The sequence below is a fragment of the Phoxinus phoxinus genome (genome assembly GCF_949152265.1).
Source record: "Phoxinus phoxinus genome assembly, chromosome: 2".
Lineage (NCBI taxonomy): Eukaryota > Metazoa > Chordata > Actinopteri > Cypriniformes > Leuciscidae > Phoxinus > Phoxinus phoxinus.
Genome location: NC_136877.1, coordinates 6,956,699 through 6,973,728, shown reverse-complemented (window position 1 = coordinate 6,973,728; position 17,030 = coordinate 6,956,699). Strand labels below are relative to the sequence as shown.

The following is a 17,030-nucleotide window of genomic DNA, read 5'->3' as shown; positions in this document are numbered from 1 at the left end:
CAGGAGAATAATCAAGATAAACTGATCAGTATTTGAAATATTGACCTCAACATGGCCGCCCACTTGAGGTGACCCGATGCCACCTGAGTGTACATCATTTACAACACTTTTGCCAAACTTTTTAATGAGGAAAAAAATAACAAGAGTTCCCCTTTAAAGAAGTCTTATGCATCAAGTGTGTCAAGAGAGAAAACCAAAGAGCACATGAAAGGTCAACCTGAAGGGCAGAGAATACATGCATCAAGTGGCAGCAACCACTGAAGTTTAAACACCTGAAGGAACTGACAAGAGAGATGGCGTCATGTGCTTACGTTTTTGTAAAGTTGCTCTGACAGATCTCTCAAACGCTTCTGGAATTTGACCAGGTTCTCCTCTTCCTCCTTAAAGCGGTCTACATCTAAGGCCACCAGCTACAGAACAGAAACAGAGCAGTTTAATGTAGAAACCAATGAATCTGTGGTTACAATGTGCACAAGAAATCAGTTTTTCCACCTGTAATTGATTTAACATTGCCCAGAACAATAGCTGGAATTTCACTCAGCTGAGTCACGCGTGTATTATCTTCCTCTTGTGGAATGATGTTACTTAGTAGGAGAGTAAATATTTGCTCTAACAATGATTCGATCCGATTACGGTTGTTTACTGAATCATGCCATACAGTACATGATGAAATGGACACAAATTTAATTCTGATTTCGTCTTGTTTTGTTTTTCTTACGTTATTCATTACTATTTGCAAAAATATTCTGAAAACACAAATGCAATGAGAAAATACCCGGATGAAACAAAGTGTGAAATGTTCCAATGTTGAATGACAAAATAACCAGTATCACTTTATTTTAACATGACATAGTTACCAGTTAAATATACTTACTATAGTAATAACAGTAAATTATACATAATTACAAGCAACTAACTCTAAACCAAACCCTAACCCTACAGTCAGTACATTAAGTTAATTAATATTACTTATTATGTAATTACACTGTAACAACGTGTAACCTTAAAATAAAGGGTTACACTGGGGTATTACAACGTGTTAATGCATTTTAGTACAGTGGGTTTGGGTTACTGGGGTTTGGTTATTCAGGATAAGTTGCATGTAATTATGCATAAGGACAATGTAAAATAAAGTGCTACCCAATAATGTAAAGTCCATCATTTGGGAAACAACTTATATCTGATGTAATCATTATGCTTCAAGCATAAAAAAATAATTTAGTTTGCATTAATTTGTTTTATTTTATCCATACTTCCGGTATTAAATGATTATCATAATGTTTATAACCAGCATTTCCCCCTCTTTCTTCGCCTTAGCTACTATGCACTAACATTAAATACATACAAGACAATAGATTCACTTTGTAACTACAAGTTGTTCTGGATAACACATTTACTGCTAATGAGTGTCAGGTATGGTTAGATTTAAGAGTTAGGGTTAGGATTATAGGGGTTAGAGTTAGATTTTGGGGTAGGGGTTGGGTTACAGTTAGGGGTAAAGTTAAAATGCACATACTTTAAATGTTGTTACAATGAACCAACATGTATGTACATAAATATATTGAATTAACTGGTTAAGTTCATAGTAATTAAGGCCACCTAACATAAAGTGTGACCACCTTTTCCACTGCAATTACATGTGAGGTGGAAAGAAAGAAACTTAAAAGGCATCCTTATTATGCTCCCTACCTTCCTAAACAGTGCACTTTCACATCTCTATTATTTAGTAAGCTCTGTCAAAGAAGTACTGCACCTCATCGAACAGATCACAGGCTCTGTATGGAGGTCCCCGTTCAGACACGAATCCCGCAAAGGCCATGCCATCCAACACCTTGGTCAGAAAGTCATTTTCTATCAGGCCCCGCTGGCCTAGGAAGGCAGCCTATATATATCAGAGAAAAGAAGGTCAGTGATCAAACGAAAATTGTACCATCTGCTAAACTTCCACTTCAAAATGAGTAGCCAAGTTTGATTCAAATGGTGCAGAGAGATTTTTCTGAACAAAACAACTTCCAGAAGAAACAAAGTCTGTTATCTGCATCACCAGATACATCAAATAAGATGGGCATACGTATATTTTAAACAGATCCCGTGCATTAGCATTAGCCAGTAAATTTAGAAGCCTTTGGCAGGGCAAGATGCTCAGTTTCCAGACGTGAAGCATTCTTGTACTATAATGCGAGCCATGTGGGGTGCTTTATGAGGGGTCGTATTGAGACGTTGCCACAGAGACATCGGCCGACACAAACAAAAACAGGTTGGGGGGTGAAATAACACTTGTGAATGCAAGTTTGATGATTTTCATATGGCTCACCGCAGGGACAATCCGATGGACCAAAGTGTTTTAAACAAATGAACCGCGATACCATCGGCATGAGCGTTTGCGTTTGCACCGAAGCACTTCAAAGCAAGACGTGGACGAGGAAAAGCTCAGTGCTTATCTAGTGAGTTCATTGAGATTATTCTTTCATTCTCTGGCGCTGACCCAAACTCACCGTGTTTATGAAAAGGCAGGTGTTTGTACAAGTGCAAGCTGCCTTGAGTTAAAGCCAGATAAACAATGCTGTATTTCAAACCAGTCAGAGTTGTTTGTACCGTACAGCATGTCCGGCAGTCTATATAACAAGACAGGTCATCAGATTAATATTTTCTTATGCGAAGGTCTTATTTCTGAATTATGAAGTCGTAATTACAATGTCAGATTTGTTCAAATTACTTTGCTCGGAGCAAGATGGTGATGTACCTTTTTTTACTAAATATACAGCAAGGATTTTTTCTTAAAGGGATAGTTCACTTTAAAATGAAAATTCTGTCATCATATGCTCCCCCTCAAGATGTTTCAAACCTGTAGGAATTTATTTCTTCTGCTGAACACAAAGGAAGATATTTTGAAGAATGTCAGTAACCAGACAGGTAACTGGTCCCATTGACTTCCATAGTAGGAAAAAAAAAATACTATAGCAGTCAATGGGACCAGTTAACTGTTTGGTTACTGACATTCTTCAAAATATCTTCCTTTGTGTTCAGCAGAAGAAATAAATTCATACAGGTTTGAAACAACTTGAGGGTGAGCATATGATGACAAAAATGTAATTTTAAAGTGAACTATCCCCATTAACTCTAATTCTACCAAATGAATAAAGAATGTGTATCAGGTGTGTTTGGGCTTTTTGTTTCTGTTCAATTTATGATGCTACTGTAGACTGAATAGTTATATATTATTATATTGAAATTGTACAAAACTATCGTATTTTGTACATGCAACTTGCAAAGTAAATAAAACAAAATAATAACAACTTCACACATATCGATTTTAATAATTTTACCGTCAACTACAGACTTTCTCACTAATACGCCCCCCAACTCACAAACTCAGGGGTAAAAGAAAATCCAAAGTTTTCAACTCATAATTACGACATTGTGATTCTGTTCATGTGCGTTAAATGAGTAAATACGGTCTTTTCGACAGAACTTGAATGCACTGTTTTTACCTTCAGGATGTTGTTTTGCGATTATATCCCCGAAAATTTTAATTGTGTCAATTTACGACACCATTAAAAGTATCATAACAGTAGTTCATATGACTCATGCTAAGTCTTCTAAATATATATGATAAATGTATGCCATTATTCACTGTTAATCTTGACATCCCTCCTGATATGACCATTCTTCCCCAGGTTGATTAATTACAGTATATTAAAACAATTGTTATGTATTACAAGTTTAATGAAATGTTATTTTTAAATATGCAAATGAGGCCTTATCTAGTTAACTTATTTGCATACATATCCAGAAAATAAATCTGATAATTGGATAGAGTTTCATTTTGTGGACATATTAAGAATTAAATGTTGTTAAGGAGGAGATTTTGGAACAAAAGCCAGAATTGATAGGAATAAATGTTATATAAATCAGGCAAATGGTATATGAACAAAGCTCTCTGTAAAACCTTCAGAATATAGACAGGACTAAAACTGTAAAGTTTGGTGTACTGTATGTAGTGCCACCGAAGTGGGGATTTATTGCTTGGTGCAGCAGAAAAAAACATTTTGACAAAACTTATTGTAATAGAAAACTATTCAAATAGATAGTGTAATAAATTAAACTTGAATATGTATTTTGAATGTTTTCTTCCCACTAGTCTGAAAGAAGACATATAATGGAAGTAAAATTGCCTAAAATCTCAAAATTTACCAGTCCATGAAAAAACTATGGGTTTTGCCAGTTGTGTCTTGCTTTATATTTTGACATTGTATGGCCTACTTTCATTAGATTTTTGTAGCAATTTTTCATCCCTATAAGCTTGAAAGGCACCAGTTCCCATTCATTGAGTGACTAGTACAATGCTTATCTCCTTTTGTGTTCCACAGAAAGCCATACGGGTGAGAGCCAGTAAATGATGACTACATTTGCATTTTTGAGAGAACTACTCCTTTTACGGGTCATTAATATACCACATTTAGAAATTCATTCGAATATATAAAACATTGGTCAACTTCTTAAAGAATATCTTATGTGTTTTATACTGTATATCTGTCCACAGACGCCTGCAGAACCGTTATAGACCCCTTGTTGAAAACCCTGGACATAATTAGTAAGACGATCCTTCTCGTACAGTCATTATGCAAGCACTTGCTGGAATGATCTGGCATGATGACAGTAATTGCTCCTAATCGCTCGTGGGCTGATGGGGCCATTTACTGTTTTAACACCATAAAGTTGCCGATCAGCGCCCTCCACTCACCTTGTGAAAGTGAATCACAGGTTCGGAGTGGATGCGAATGAGCTGCAGACAGGACCGGTAGCCCTGGAAGAGTTGTGCAAACAAGCGCAGGAAGACCGCTCTCACCTCCTTATCCTGTAAAAAACAAGAAAGCCAGAATAGAAGGGACTGAGAATCGTTCCAGACCAACGTATGAGGATGGAATGAGTCAGTGTGAAAAATGTCTCGTCTCAAAATAAACTGCGTACGTGATGGGAGTTCAAACTTCTTTAACAAACAGATATTTCTGCCCCCTGAAGACCCAATAATTGACTCCCTTGTCGGCCATATGCGTGTCCGCAACTTTAACATGTTACTTTGCGAGATTGTAAAAGCGAAAAAAAGACATGTGAGGCTTTTACCAGCAGTTTGAGGTTGGATGGAGCAGAACGAGGGGGTGGGAAGGCATTATCTGCTCCTTCCAGATCTGGATGCAAAACCTGAAGACAAAGAAGGTATTTACAGTGAGGAAATATCCTGCTATCTGTGGGAACAAGACAAATGGTGCAAATATAGCTTATGGAATGTCTCTAGTCACAATCATCATTCAATTCTGTGTGAAAAACAAACAACAAACAAAAAAACACGCATGTTGAAAATGCAGATTAGCTACTGAAGAAAAATGATGAAATATGTGATTTAAAGGTGAAGTGTAAAGAATTTATGCACAACTAGTAAAAGCAAATAGTTATAGTAATATATAAATGTATTTATTTAAAATATAATTTTTTATATTATTATACTTTTTTATATATTTTTAGAAATTATAATATTATTATTATTTATATATATGAACGGTGATTACTGTGCAAACCTGGCCACTATGATATTGCTATATGGTTACTAGGGTTCAGGATGGTTTCTAGTTGGATGTTTATTGGCCCAAGACAAAAAAAGCCCAGTCCCAAGAATCTATGATCTGGCTCAAGACCTACATTATATTCATATCATTGATGTCAGATGAAAAACACATAATATCTCCCAAAATATTTTTTTTTCCAAGAGCATGGAAAAGCTCTTTCTCATAAAAAGAAATCTTACAAAATGAATCAAAACAATTAGTCACCTTTAGTACAATCTATCATAACATGTGTAAGATATTTGAATTTAACTTTTTTGATTGGGTTTCAATGGCTCATGTTTCCAGCACTCAGTTGGTTGATTACTGATTATTGTAGAATTAATTTATTATAATCTGAGCTTTCACTTACTATTTTACCTCAAAATCAGTTTCTGGGCTTAACACATGAGCTACAGACTCTAGTGTAAAGTGACAGCCAGACAGCTGAGGAAACCAGAACATACGAGGTTTCGACGCACACTTCTCAAAGTCAGTGGAGATACTTGTTATATAGATAATCAGATTAAACATCCCTCCAATGGTCATTTTGATGCACAATTTAAACAGTATGAATACAGTCTACAGTAAAAAGCGACAATAACAAAAGTGTTTTCCATCAGACAGCGACAAAACAGAATATATTTATGAATTTAATCATTTTCATGTAGCAAGATGAAAATCAGATTACATTATACTATATATATATATATATATATATATATACTAACACTTATACTTTATATATCTACTTAAATGCTAACCAACTGGCACATTAAAGAAATGACACAACCTCATGTCAATTTTACACACGTGTGTAAAACTTTTTTTTTTTTTTTTTTACCATGGACAGTGCTTTTTGAGTATTGTGCAACAGGGGTTCGGGAAGCTGTGAGAGGTGTATACACTCCGGGATTTTTATTGTTCCTCCATCAAGGTCAGCAATGATCACATCGAGCTGTAAACAGAAACCAAAACCCAATCATTGTTACCAGAATCTGACCACCTGTTTTAAGGCAGATTGAAAAATGTCTTTCTGTATGGCCTTGAGCTCACCAGCTCTTGGATCTCGCTCTGGAACATGGAATGCACTCCGATGATGAAGGGCGTAGGAGAACTCAACACCTCCAGCAGTCGAGATGGGAGGACGGGGATGTAGGGGTAGCTGTGGTCCAAATGAGAGTTAGGCAACCACAATCAACATGTCAAGCAGATGTTAACATCCGACTGTTCTCATTACATACCAAGCATAAAAATAGTACAGACTATTGCAAAATACCCTAAAAATAGACATGTTTGCAAAATTACACGCTTATCATTTGTGAAGAGTATCATTAAATCAAGCTTTTTTTAAGTTTCATTTGATACAGCAGTGTCCTGGTTTTTACGCAATGCACTTGGATTGAAATAGGCTCATAATGTAGCTAAAGAAATGAGATGCCGTTATCAAGTTCAATTATTCTGGTCTGGGTATATCAGTAACAGTCGATGTTGACCCCACCTGTACTTCAGAGGAAACATGATGGTCTCTAAGGCACGGCAGGCCTCTCCTAGTCTCTGATAGCTAGAAGAATGGAACAAAACCTTGTGCTCCGTCAGAACCGCACAAAAGAGACTGAGAACATTCTGGATTCCTGGAACATATGCAAACAACACAAATGCACAATTACTAATGAAACATTTGCTGAGCAACATTTCTTCAAGAACCGTTCCTGAAAATAGAACGGGCTGAATATCATCCGCTACCTCATGATAGGATATTGATCACGACACATTACATAACAATATACGATTGTCACATTTGCCGGTAAGCAAGCAAGCACGGCGAAGAAGATACAATCCAACAGTCTTATTTACAATCCAAAATTACTCAGAACAGGAATCCACATATTGTAGGAGAAAACACGAACTCAAGATAATTAATAGAACAAGAACCTGGTGCATAACTCAATTAGAAACCATAGTAACAAACAAGGACGAGAACTCGGGAAAACAAAACCGAAACAAGAACATTACAGTGACTGCAATACTGTATATCCAAAACCATATAATCATATTCACATAATATTAGGGCCTGGCTTCACAGATAGGGTTTAGATTAAGCCAGGACTAGGCCTTAGTTCAATTAGGACATTTAAGTAGCTTTTATAAATGTGGCTTTGAAAAATATTTCTAGTGTGCATCTTGAGACAAAACACTGGCACTGGGGAAAGATCTTGATTGTTACTAAGTAAAATATATATATTTTTTTATTACTTTAAATTGAACAAAAGTGCAAATTTAAATGATAATTGCCACTTATTGAGGACAAGCAAAAGCAAATAATTGTTACAAAAAAAAATAAAAAATTCAGTTTATAGCGAGTATAAAAATAAAGAGAGAGAGAGAGAGCGAGCTAGTAGATCTTGATTGTTACTGGTTTAAATTCAGAGCAATAAACAAAATTCAGAAATAATTTTATATTGAGTATGAAACAAAGAGCTGTATGACAGAGAACTTAATAGATGAAAAATAGATTCAAAAAAGGGATAAAATAGATGTTCCACCATAACTAAATATGTTAGATAACTAGTCCGTTAAAAAAGCTTGCAGAGTAATACCAATAATACATAAATTATTATTATATTACTGCAATCTTCATCTAGCTTCTAGGCCGATTGCTACAGATTGTGTTTATTGGGCAACGTTAATCTACAAGTAAAATAATAAAACCAATATATCTTGTCCATGATTTTATTTACTTATTTGGCAAGTAAAGTATCTATGAAAAACAAAGATAATGCACAAGCCGCTGGTCGTTATCAATGTGTTGAAATTGTGACTTTCTGGGCTTGTTTCCGTCGTTTTACATAACTCAGTGAATCTGGCGTTTAAACAACACAGAGAACACATGCAAATAAACAACACTATCAGCGGGTGCAATTCATTTGCATATTTCTCTCTATCATGATGATGCAAAAATGCCTCAAGAATGGCAAATATGAAATAGAGACATAAATCATACGGCTAACTCCTCAACGGGAGTCGTCGGAAAGAGTGAGAGATAAAAGTTTACAGTTCCTGTTTTTGTTTGTCATCAACATACCACTGAGACTATAAATCACACGCTCGGCAAAAACCGACAGGCAGCCATTAACAGACATATCCGCAGCGCTGTCGGGGTCAGTGTTCCCATTATGTCTGTGTCAAACTCTGATACGCACCAATAAACAGGAACAAGATATGAAAATTCACATTGTCTGTCCTGTTGACAGGACCTGAATCCAACAATGCGCAAAGAGAGGATGAAATGTTTGGGAACATGAAGTCAATTGCATACTTGTCATTCCATTCGACCCGTTTTAGAAACGTAACAAGTAATCGTGAACGTGCGACATGTTGAGTCGTCATGCTATGAGTGGTTGCTAGCGCATTGCCTACAGGAATGACTACCAGCTCCTGATTGTTCCTTAGAATTTCAGAGTCGTCTCCTGCCAAATACAACACCACATTTCATAATCTTGTTTGTGAGGCATCCAGTAAAACTTGTCCTGACCTTGTGACATTTACTTATCTTTTGGAATGGCCACACATTTCTGACCCATACATAGACAGGGACACCAAAAGCTGCAAACAATAAACAGTGAGCCTTATGATGGCTAATATGCTCCTTTTCCTCTATTTCTCATGGTGAGACAGGCCATTCTTCAGGCCTCACTCTGATGTGACCTCTCTGAGACGACGGAAATGTGGATAAAGTCATTTGCGCTGATGTCCTATTGCAGGCTGCGAGAGGAAACGGACACCTAATTTGACAGACAAGTGTTCCTGTGTTCCTTATTTGATTAAGAGAACCTGAAGCTGAGATGTTGAAGATGTTAATCGCATGAATCCATGGTAAGATGAAGATTTGCATGTGAGAAAAGGTCGCTAATGTTGACATAACCCAATTGAAAATATGCAGTCTAGCCAAGGATGAGCTCTGAGCCAGGGGACTCTGATAAATCTGTTGCTGATTCACAGAGGAGAACAATGGAGAAGAGGTACAGCATAAATTACAGTGTTGACATTTTTATTAGCTCATGTAGCTCGGCATGTTGTTGGGATATTACAGGCTTAGGTAACCTTAAGATCAGTACCAGACATCTGGGAGGATGACAAATTGACATGATGCTCTTATCAGAGACCATGCACCTAGAATGGTATTTGGGGGTGGTGTTTTTTCCACTGTTAGGTCACAGATCATGGCCGTCTTACACCCCCACTTGTGAACTTTCTATTGCAGGACAAAGAGCAGGTACTAATGATCTTTACAGGCATCCAGGGAAGTTGGTTTGTTTCTCTAAGAACATCTTAAAACATCTTGGGAAGCAAGAGATGATGTTGATGTATGATATGATATTATTAACATTATATTATGTTATATTATATGGTAACACTTTATTTCAATAGTCCACTTTAGACATTCTACAATAAGTAACTTTGCTGCAACATGTCAACTAACTCTCATTAGAGTATTAGTCGACTGTCTGCTTAATATCTGCTAACACTTTATTTTGTTGGTCCCCCACAGACATTCTACTGACTATAAGTAACTTGGCAACTACATGTCAACTTATTCTCCTAACCCGAACCCTAACACCTAACCATAACCTAACAGTCTACTAATACTCTAATGAGAGTTAGTTGACATGTAGTTGCAAAGTTACTTCTAGTTAGTAGAATGTCTAAAGTGGACTATCGAAATAAAGTGTAACCTGTTATATTATATTATAATACATTAAACGCACTATCATTTAAACGTTTGAGTTTAGTACGATTTTTGTAAAGAAATTAATAACTTTAAATAAATCAAAAATGTAACTAAAACATTTATAATGTTACAAAAGATTTATATTTCACACAAATGCTGTTTATTTGTTTTTAACAATGATAATAAAAAGTTTCTTGAGCACAATATCTGCATATTGGTGACACTGAAGAGTAGTTAACTCTGAAAATGCAGCTTTGCCACCGCAGGATGTAATAATATTATAAAATTGTAACAGTATTTCAAAATATTACTGTATTAGATCAGATAAATGCAGCCTTTATGAGCATAAGCGACTTAAAGGTGGGGTTGTAATTCTCTTTTTTGGCCATTTTTTCAAAATCAATTAAAATCTTATTCCTAACCCACTTACAGCCACTGAGTTAGAAGCACGGAAATAAAAATTAAGCAATTTAATCATCTGTGGAGCAGGCAGGACTCAAAAAACACCAGCCAATCATTTCCAAGACCACCTAGAATCATTGGACAGTAAGTGTGTCAATCAATCGGTCGTACCATTGATTGGTCCATGTTCTTTGAATGGGTGGAGTCAAAGGAAAGAAGGTAGGACCATTTGAGTTGTGTATTTTCAAAATCTACCGGCCGTTTTGCTAATCACATACCCCACCTTTAATAAAAAAATCTTGTATTTACTGCATATGTAATCTATAGAACCGTATGTATATGTAATCTACGGTATATCTATCTATCTATATCTCCATTTTCTTAATATTATTTATTTTTATGTTTGATGCAATGTGATTTTGGGTTGAAACATGATCCAGTTCTTGACTAGCTTTGTGAGGATCACCCTTTAAGATGACAAGGCGACTGTCGCTCATATAAAAGCACTTAGAGAGACGGTCATGTGAAAAGACATTGTTAAAAGAAAACACTGCTTTAAAGGTTATCAGGTTTATAAAGAGACTGAAGGGATTGTTTAGTAAGAGCATTATTAATCAGAGATCTACATAAATCCGCAAAATATAAGAAACCTCAGTGAACTAATGAAAAACTCCACATTAAAAGTTGAAAAAGTTCAAGTCACATGCTGGCCAGAATAAATCATGACCAATCTTATAAATAGTGCACTGTACAATTACAAAACTATGATATTATATGACACGAAACAAGGAAAATGGGGAAGAGGGTCAAACTAATTTCTCCATTTCCACAACACTAGGTGAACAAAAACATTCAGTGCTGAATCAAGGCCTCCGAGTTTATTTGACAGATTTAGAACGTGCTCTGTTTGTTCAATTTGAAAAATCGAATCTTACATGCTGACAAATGGCATTAAGGATGTTGCCATGGTGTTAATTAGTCAGTTGTAAAGTTGTGCGTGTGCAAATGCTGCGTGTTGTGCTCCAGCTGAACGTGGGACAGCACACACACACCATTAGTACATTCCTCTGCAGGCCAATGCAATACCATTCTTTCATAATAATAATAATAATAATAAATTACTTTAAATGAAAAAAAAAAAAAATTATCTTGATAATGAGAACTGTATTTCTTGAAACTTATTTTTTGTTTTTATGTAACAAAATATGACACATTTGACTAATCACTGTACCCTTTCAAAGCCATGTGTGCATTCATAGGTTGTGAAAGAACATCGAGCAGAACGATTTGTTTTTGAGTACGAAACGTGCAGCCAGCGTGACTTCATCACACAGCAGAGCTGCATCAAGTTATTAGCACACAGGAAAATGGACATTTTTCTTACAGGAATACAAACAAATCTATCAGCAGGTTTTTACATATTGCATTCTTCAAATCGAATACAACTGTTTCCATTAACAATTACATAAACAGCATATAAATTTAAGTGGAAAAAGTTTAATTTAAAAAGGAAAATTTTTTGGTGTGTCTCCCTTTTGTTTTAATGCAATTCATTTCAGCTGAAATGAACTGCGCAAGTTTTTTTGAGATTTGAGAAGGAAATCTAAAGAGTATCTTTGTTCTTTAATAAAAGCAAAATCATCTGACCATCCGTACAAAGACTTCACAAAGTCACAAATGTACTTATTTGATTGTGAACGAGGGGGCGTCTCAATCAGCTCCCTAGTTCAGTAGTCAGCGCACTGATCAGGGAGTCGGCCACTTTAAGGGCTATCTTCTCAATTGCAAAATCCTTCCAGTGCACTGAAAACATTTGCTCCCTAAAAAGTCCCACAATGCAGGGGAAACAGGAAGCCACCCTAGAAATGACTCTCTTTTCAATTAAAAAAAAATCCTGAAACTTTAATTTCCATTATTGTAAGTTTATATGTGTCTGATCAGTCGTACTTCAAAGTAAAATATAAATCATTTTTATGTTTTGAATTTTTATTTTTACAAATTGTATTTTGTTGTCCACTGTTATGACAGAGGGAAAAAACCGAAGTATATTTAACACACCTTGACCTTCGGTGATAATATGAAGGCATTTATAGTATTCAGCGTATATACAATGTCAGGTAAAAAAAAAAATTTTTTTTCCCCAGTTCTCCTTATGCTCATATGACTCCTCTCTACAAAAACATGTTTACAGGAAGGGACAGTAAGCGGAACTATAAAGGACAGGAGATGTCTGCATAAATATGGAAAAGATAAAAAAATGTGTCAGAGGCCATGTTTACACCTGATATTAAGATGCGTTTTGGTCGATCGGATCACAAGTGAACGACACTAAACAGGTGTAAACGGGGTCAAAAACATTTTGAGCTTGTCCACTTTCGACCACTTCCAGAGGTAGTGAAAAACACATTTGACCAGATTGCTTTCGTAGTCTAAACGCTCATGTGATCGAATGTGTTCAAACAGCCACAAAAGACTCCATCTCCGTCTACTGATCTAATGCGTGAACATTATAGGAAGAGCTCTAGCCAGACGTGATTTAAACTTTGATGGCTGAAGACCCAAGTTTGGCTTGAAGACAAAAAATGTAATTTCTCACACACACACGCACGCACGCACGTGTAAAACACCAGGTGTAAAGGGAATGTGTCTCCCTTGTCCACTTGTGATACGATCGACCAAAACGCATCTGAATACCAGGTGTAAACGAGGCCAAAGAATAGTTAAGATCTTACATGGAAGAAGTATACCATGCAATTTACACTGTAGACAGTATTCTACTGGCATACTCCTATAAAAGTCAAAGGTACCCACCTAACTGTTGGAAGAGGAGCGCTACGCTTTTACAGCTGATTGGCAGGCTGTCATTCAGTGGGGTCTGGATGAGCTGCCGGTCCCCCGCTCCCAATGAAAAGAGCTTCTGAGAACATCAACACAAACATTCTGGTCTGAACAAATGCATGACGTAAAAAACAATCAATGAACACCAAATAACAACTCAAAGTTACACAGATAGTAGAATACAGGCTGAAATCATAATATTTTTTTTTATTAATAATTCTATCAATTATTTTAATGCTTTTTCACTGATATCCACTATGGTGTCAAGGTCAGAGTTTTTTTTAAGAGGTTTAGTAAGTTTTTTATTTCCAGATCTTGGCACTTGTATTGAAAGAAACAGCGGATGTGCATTAAACAGAGCCAATAAGCTGCACATGGACGGTTTCATGAACAGATGCGCACACATGTCACATTCCTAGTGGATGGAGTTAGACTCACACTGAAAGATGAATATATACCTCTCCTGAGGTTTGTTTATAACTTAAGCCCTGTTTGATCACCATGATGTTCCAATCCAGCTGGGAAAATAATGGTTTCTGGAGGAATTTTCAAATGTATTGGTGAATTACATCAAAAACAACATAAGCTGGGGATTTCAACACGAGTGCGAGCAAAACTCTGCGGTCTGCATATATATATTTCCCCTGAAACCAATATCTAGATTGTTTAACTATCTATTTGGTGATTTATTAATTTAGCCTGATTTATATGAGCGGAGTGTACAATAAAGAGTAGTGGATTTAGAAACTGTGTTTAAAGAGAAAACATAAGGTTTGAGAACAGATTTGTTCACAGCTGCTGCATTAGGAGAAACAGAAACCAAAAAGAAAAATGAGAAGCATAAAAGTGAGGGATACTGCGTTGCTCAAACCAGAACATGAGAGCTACATTTATTAATATTTTAGCTCTAAACAAAACAACAAGGCTTCTCTCACTGACCCCTAAAGCCCTTTCCACCTCTCAGGAGTCCCCAGTGAAAACAATATGGAATGTGAGACACCCATAAGATGCCGTCCTCAAGGTATACAGGTACACAAATGAACCCTGGCTAACCCTCTGTGTGCTCGAATATCCACAGGGGTCAGGGTCGAGACTGACGAGGAATTCTTTGGTTAAAGTAATGTCTGACCTGGGAACCTCCTGCCACTGGAACCAAGCATGTGAAGAGGTTTGCCACCAGTCCTTCCAGAGGGAAGCTCAGACTGTCTATGTACACGGTGTAGATCAGTCCCAAGCAGCCCTAGGGAGAAAAAAAAAAAAGCAATACATACAGCTTGTCCTGATACACCAACGTAAAAGTACTTGCAAACAAAATATGAGTGGAGCAAAAGTCGCTGTCACAATATTAGTGTTGACCTAATAACTTATTTCCATCGCCAAACTTGGGATGGATGGATGGATGGATGGATGGATGGATGGATGGATGGATGGATGGATGGATGGATGGATGGATGGATGGATGGATGGATGGATGGATGGATGGATGGATGGATGGATGGATGGATGGATGGATGGATGGATGGATGGATGGATGGATGGATGGATGGATGGATGGATGGATGGATGGATGGATGGATGGATGGATGGATTTTTTTTATTGTATTCCTAATTTAAAATCACAAGTCTTTTAAAGGGCACCTATTATGACATTTAAAATGTTCCTAATGTTGTTTAGGGAGTCCCCAATGTCAAAAAACACTTTTGTTTTCGTATAATATGCATTTATTTTTACCTGATTTGCTCACCGACTCCCAAATGATTCGTTCAACGACTCATTTTTCCAAACCCCTCCTTTGCGCGACGCTAATCTGCGATTGGTCAGATGACCCAGCAGTGTTTACAGAGATAATACTTATTGTTTAACACGGAGTACAATGATGCTTTTATCAATTAAATTGTGTTATAATAATGATTATAGTCCACTGCTTTGTAGTTTGTAGTAAAAAACTAAAAATAAGATAAAGAATTTAATGTTATGTTAGCGAGCATAGCCCAGAGTTCATATTGTAAAAGCACAATCAGTCTTTGTTTGCATTAGCCCGATGCATAAACATAACGTTTTTACAAAAAAAAAAATGCAGTTACGTTACTACGAGGTATTACTCAATTCTTTAAGACAACTCCGAAAACAACGACAAACACTTCACATATCTCAATACAATTGTCATTGAAGACCTAGAAGCTAGGTCTTCTGTGGTATAGTTATATGAATTGTAGCCACTTAGTCTTCAAATGCTCCCCCTTGGGCAGATGAAAAAAGTTGGCTTTTGAGTCGCACTTCAGAACACAGCGTCTCGTCGCCATGATATTTTCCCTGGCCTTGGAGCGCAATAAGTGGGCGTATCGTATTCAAATAACTCGACAAGTTGACGTCATGTAGTGTGTAACATAGATCTAAGTGAACAAAAACATCCTGCAAAGTTTGAAATATGAAAGTGCACCGTATATAAAGTTATTGTCTTTCAAAAGTAAGAGTCGACTCTGAGTCATTTTTATGAATCGTTAGAAGACCGAAGCTTTTTCTCTGACTAGATGACGTCAACTTGTCATCTAGTCAGAGAAAACTAGATGACAAGTTGACGTCATCTAGTTGATTCAACTATTGATTCAAATCCATAACCAAAAGAATGAGCGATAGTAATGATGCTGTCCTTGGCAAACATAAATAACAGTGATATTTACTTTTCAATCGTTCTTTGGAAAATAAATCTGGAGAATTATCTGTATAAATAGTAGGAAATACCAGCAGGGCATAACAGTGCCCTCTACAAAGGGCACATTGAGAAACAAAGGGATATGGTGTGTGACTATAAACATTTGGTCCTTTACCAAGTAATACAGCTCAACTAACTTATTCCCAGGCATAGCTCAAGACAAATACATGAATGAAGGCCAAAAGTACAACAACTTGAGGCAGGCAGTCAGCAAAAAATTGGATTTCCTTCTTTTAAGCTCCTGTGATATTCCTCTCTGTCTCTGTAATCCCTGTTTTTCATCCATCGGCAGACATAAGTCTTTGACTTTAATGATTTAAGAACTGACAAATCAATACCGTTCTCAAACCAGTGATGGGTTTAATTATCCTAAATCCAACTAAAGCTCCAGCATGAAAATTCTTAATTATGAACAAGCAATTATTATCGAAAAATGGATTTTGCCTAAATACTAAAGTAAGTTACTGGTCACTTTGGAATTGTATGACATTGCACGGTCTGCCAAAGAAAAGCTCACTCACTAATTGGCGGATCCATTGTACATTTTCAGAATATAAAAAATCAGAAGTTTACATAAGAAACCAAAGTTTTTGTTGTTGTTGTTTGTTACGTTTTTTTGAGAGGCAGTGTTTCACAAAGAGACTTTATAAAAACAGGATAGTTCAAATGGTCAGCACTGTTTGACACAAATAGATAAGGAAACAACACTGAAATAATTCCTTTATCACATGGAAAACAAATACA

General features: G+C 36.5%; 1 protein-coding gene across 3 annotated transcripts in view; it reads right to left on the bottom strand.

Moving 5' to 3' along the window:
- The window catches only part of sbf2 (SET binding factor 2), a 133,539-nt gene that overhangs the window by 67,453 nt on the left and 49,056 nt on the right, over positions 1-17,030 (bottom strand). For all 3 annotated transcript variants that reach the window (XM_079604907.1, XM_079604908.1, XM_079604909.1), the window contains exons 5-13: positions 14,702-14,812; positions 13,546-13,651; positions 7,102-7,234; positions 6,657-6,765; positions 6,445-6,558; positions 5,125-5,202; positions 4,745-4,858; positions 1,754-1,882; positions 312-410 (exon numbers count right to left, since the gene is read on the bottom strand). In XM_079604907.1, the coding sequence (XP_079461033.1) occupies positions 312-410; positions 1,754-1,882; positions 4,745-4,858; positions 5,125-5,202; positions 6,445-6,558; positions 6,657-6,765; positions 7,102-7,234; positions 13,546-13,651; positions 14,702-14,812 (993 nt within the window). The remainder of the gene's footprint in view (positions 1-311; positions 411-1,753; positions 1,883-4,744; positions 4,859-5,124; positions 5,203-6,444; positions 6,559-6,656; positions 6,766-7,101; positions 7,235-13,545; positions 13,652-14,701; positions 14,813-17,030) is intronic.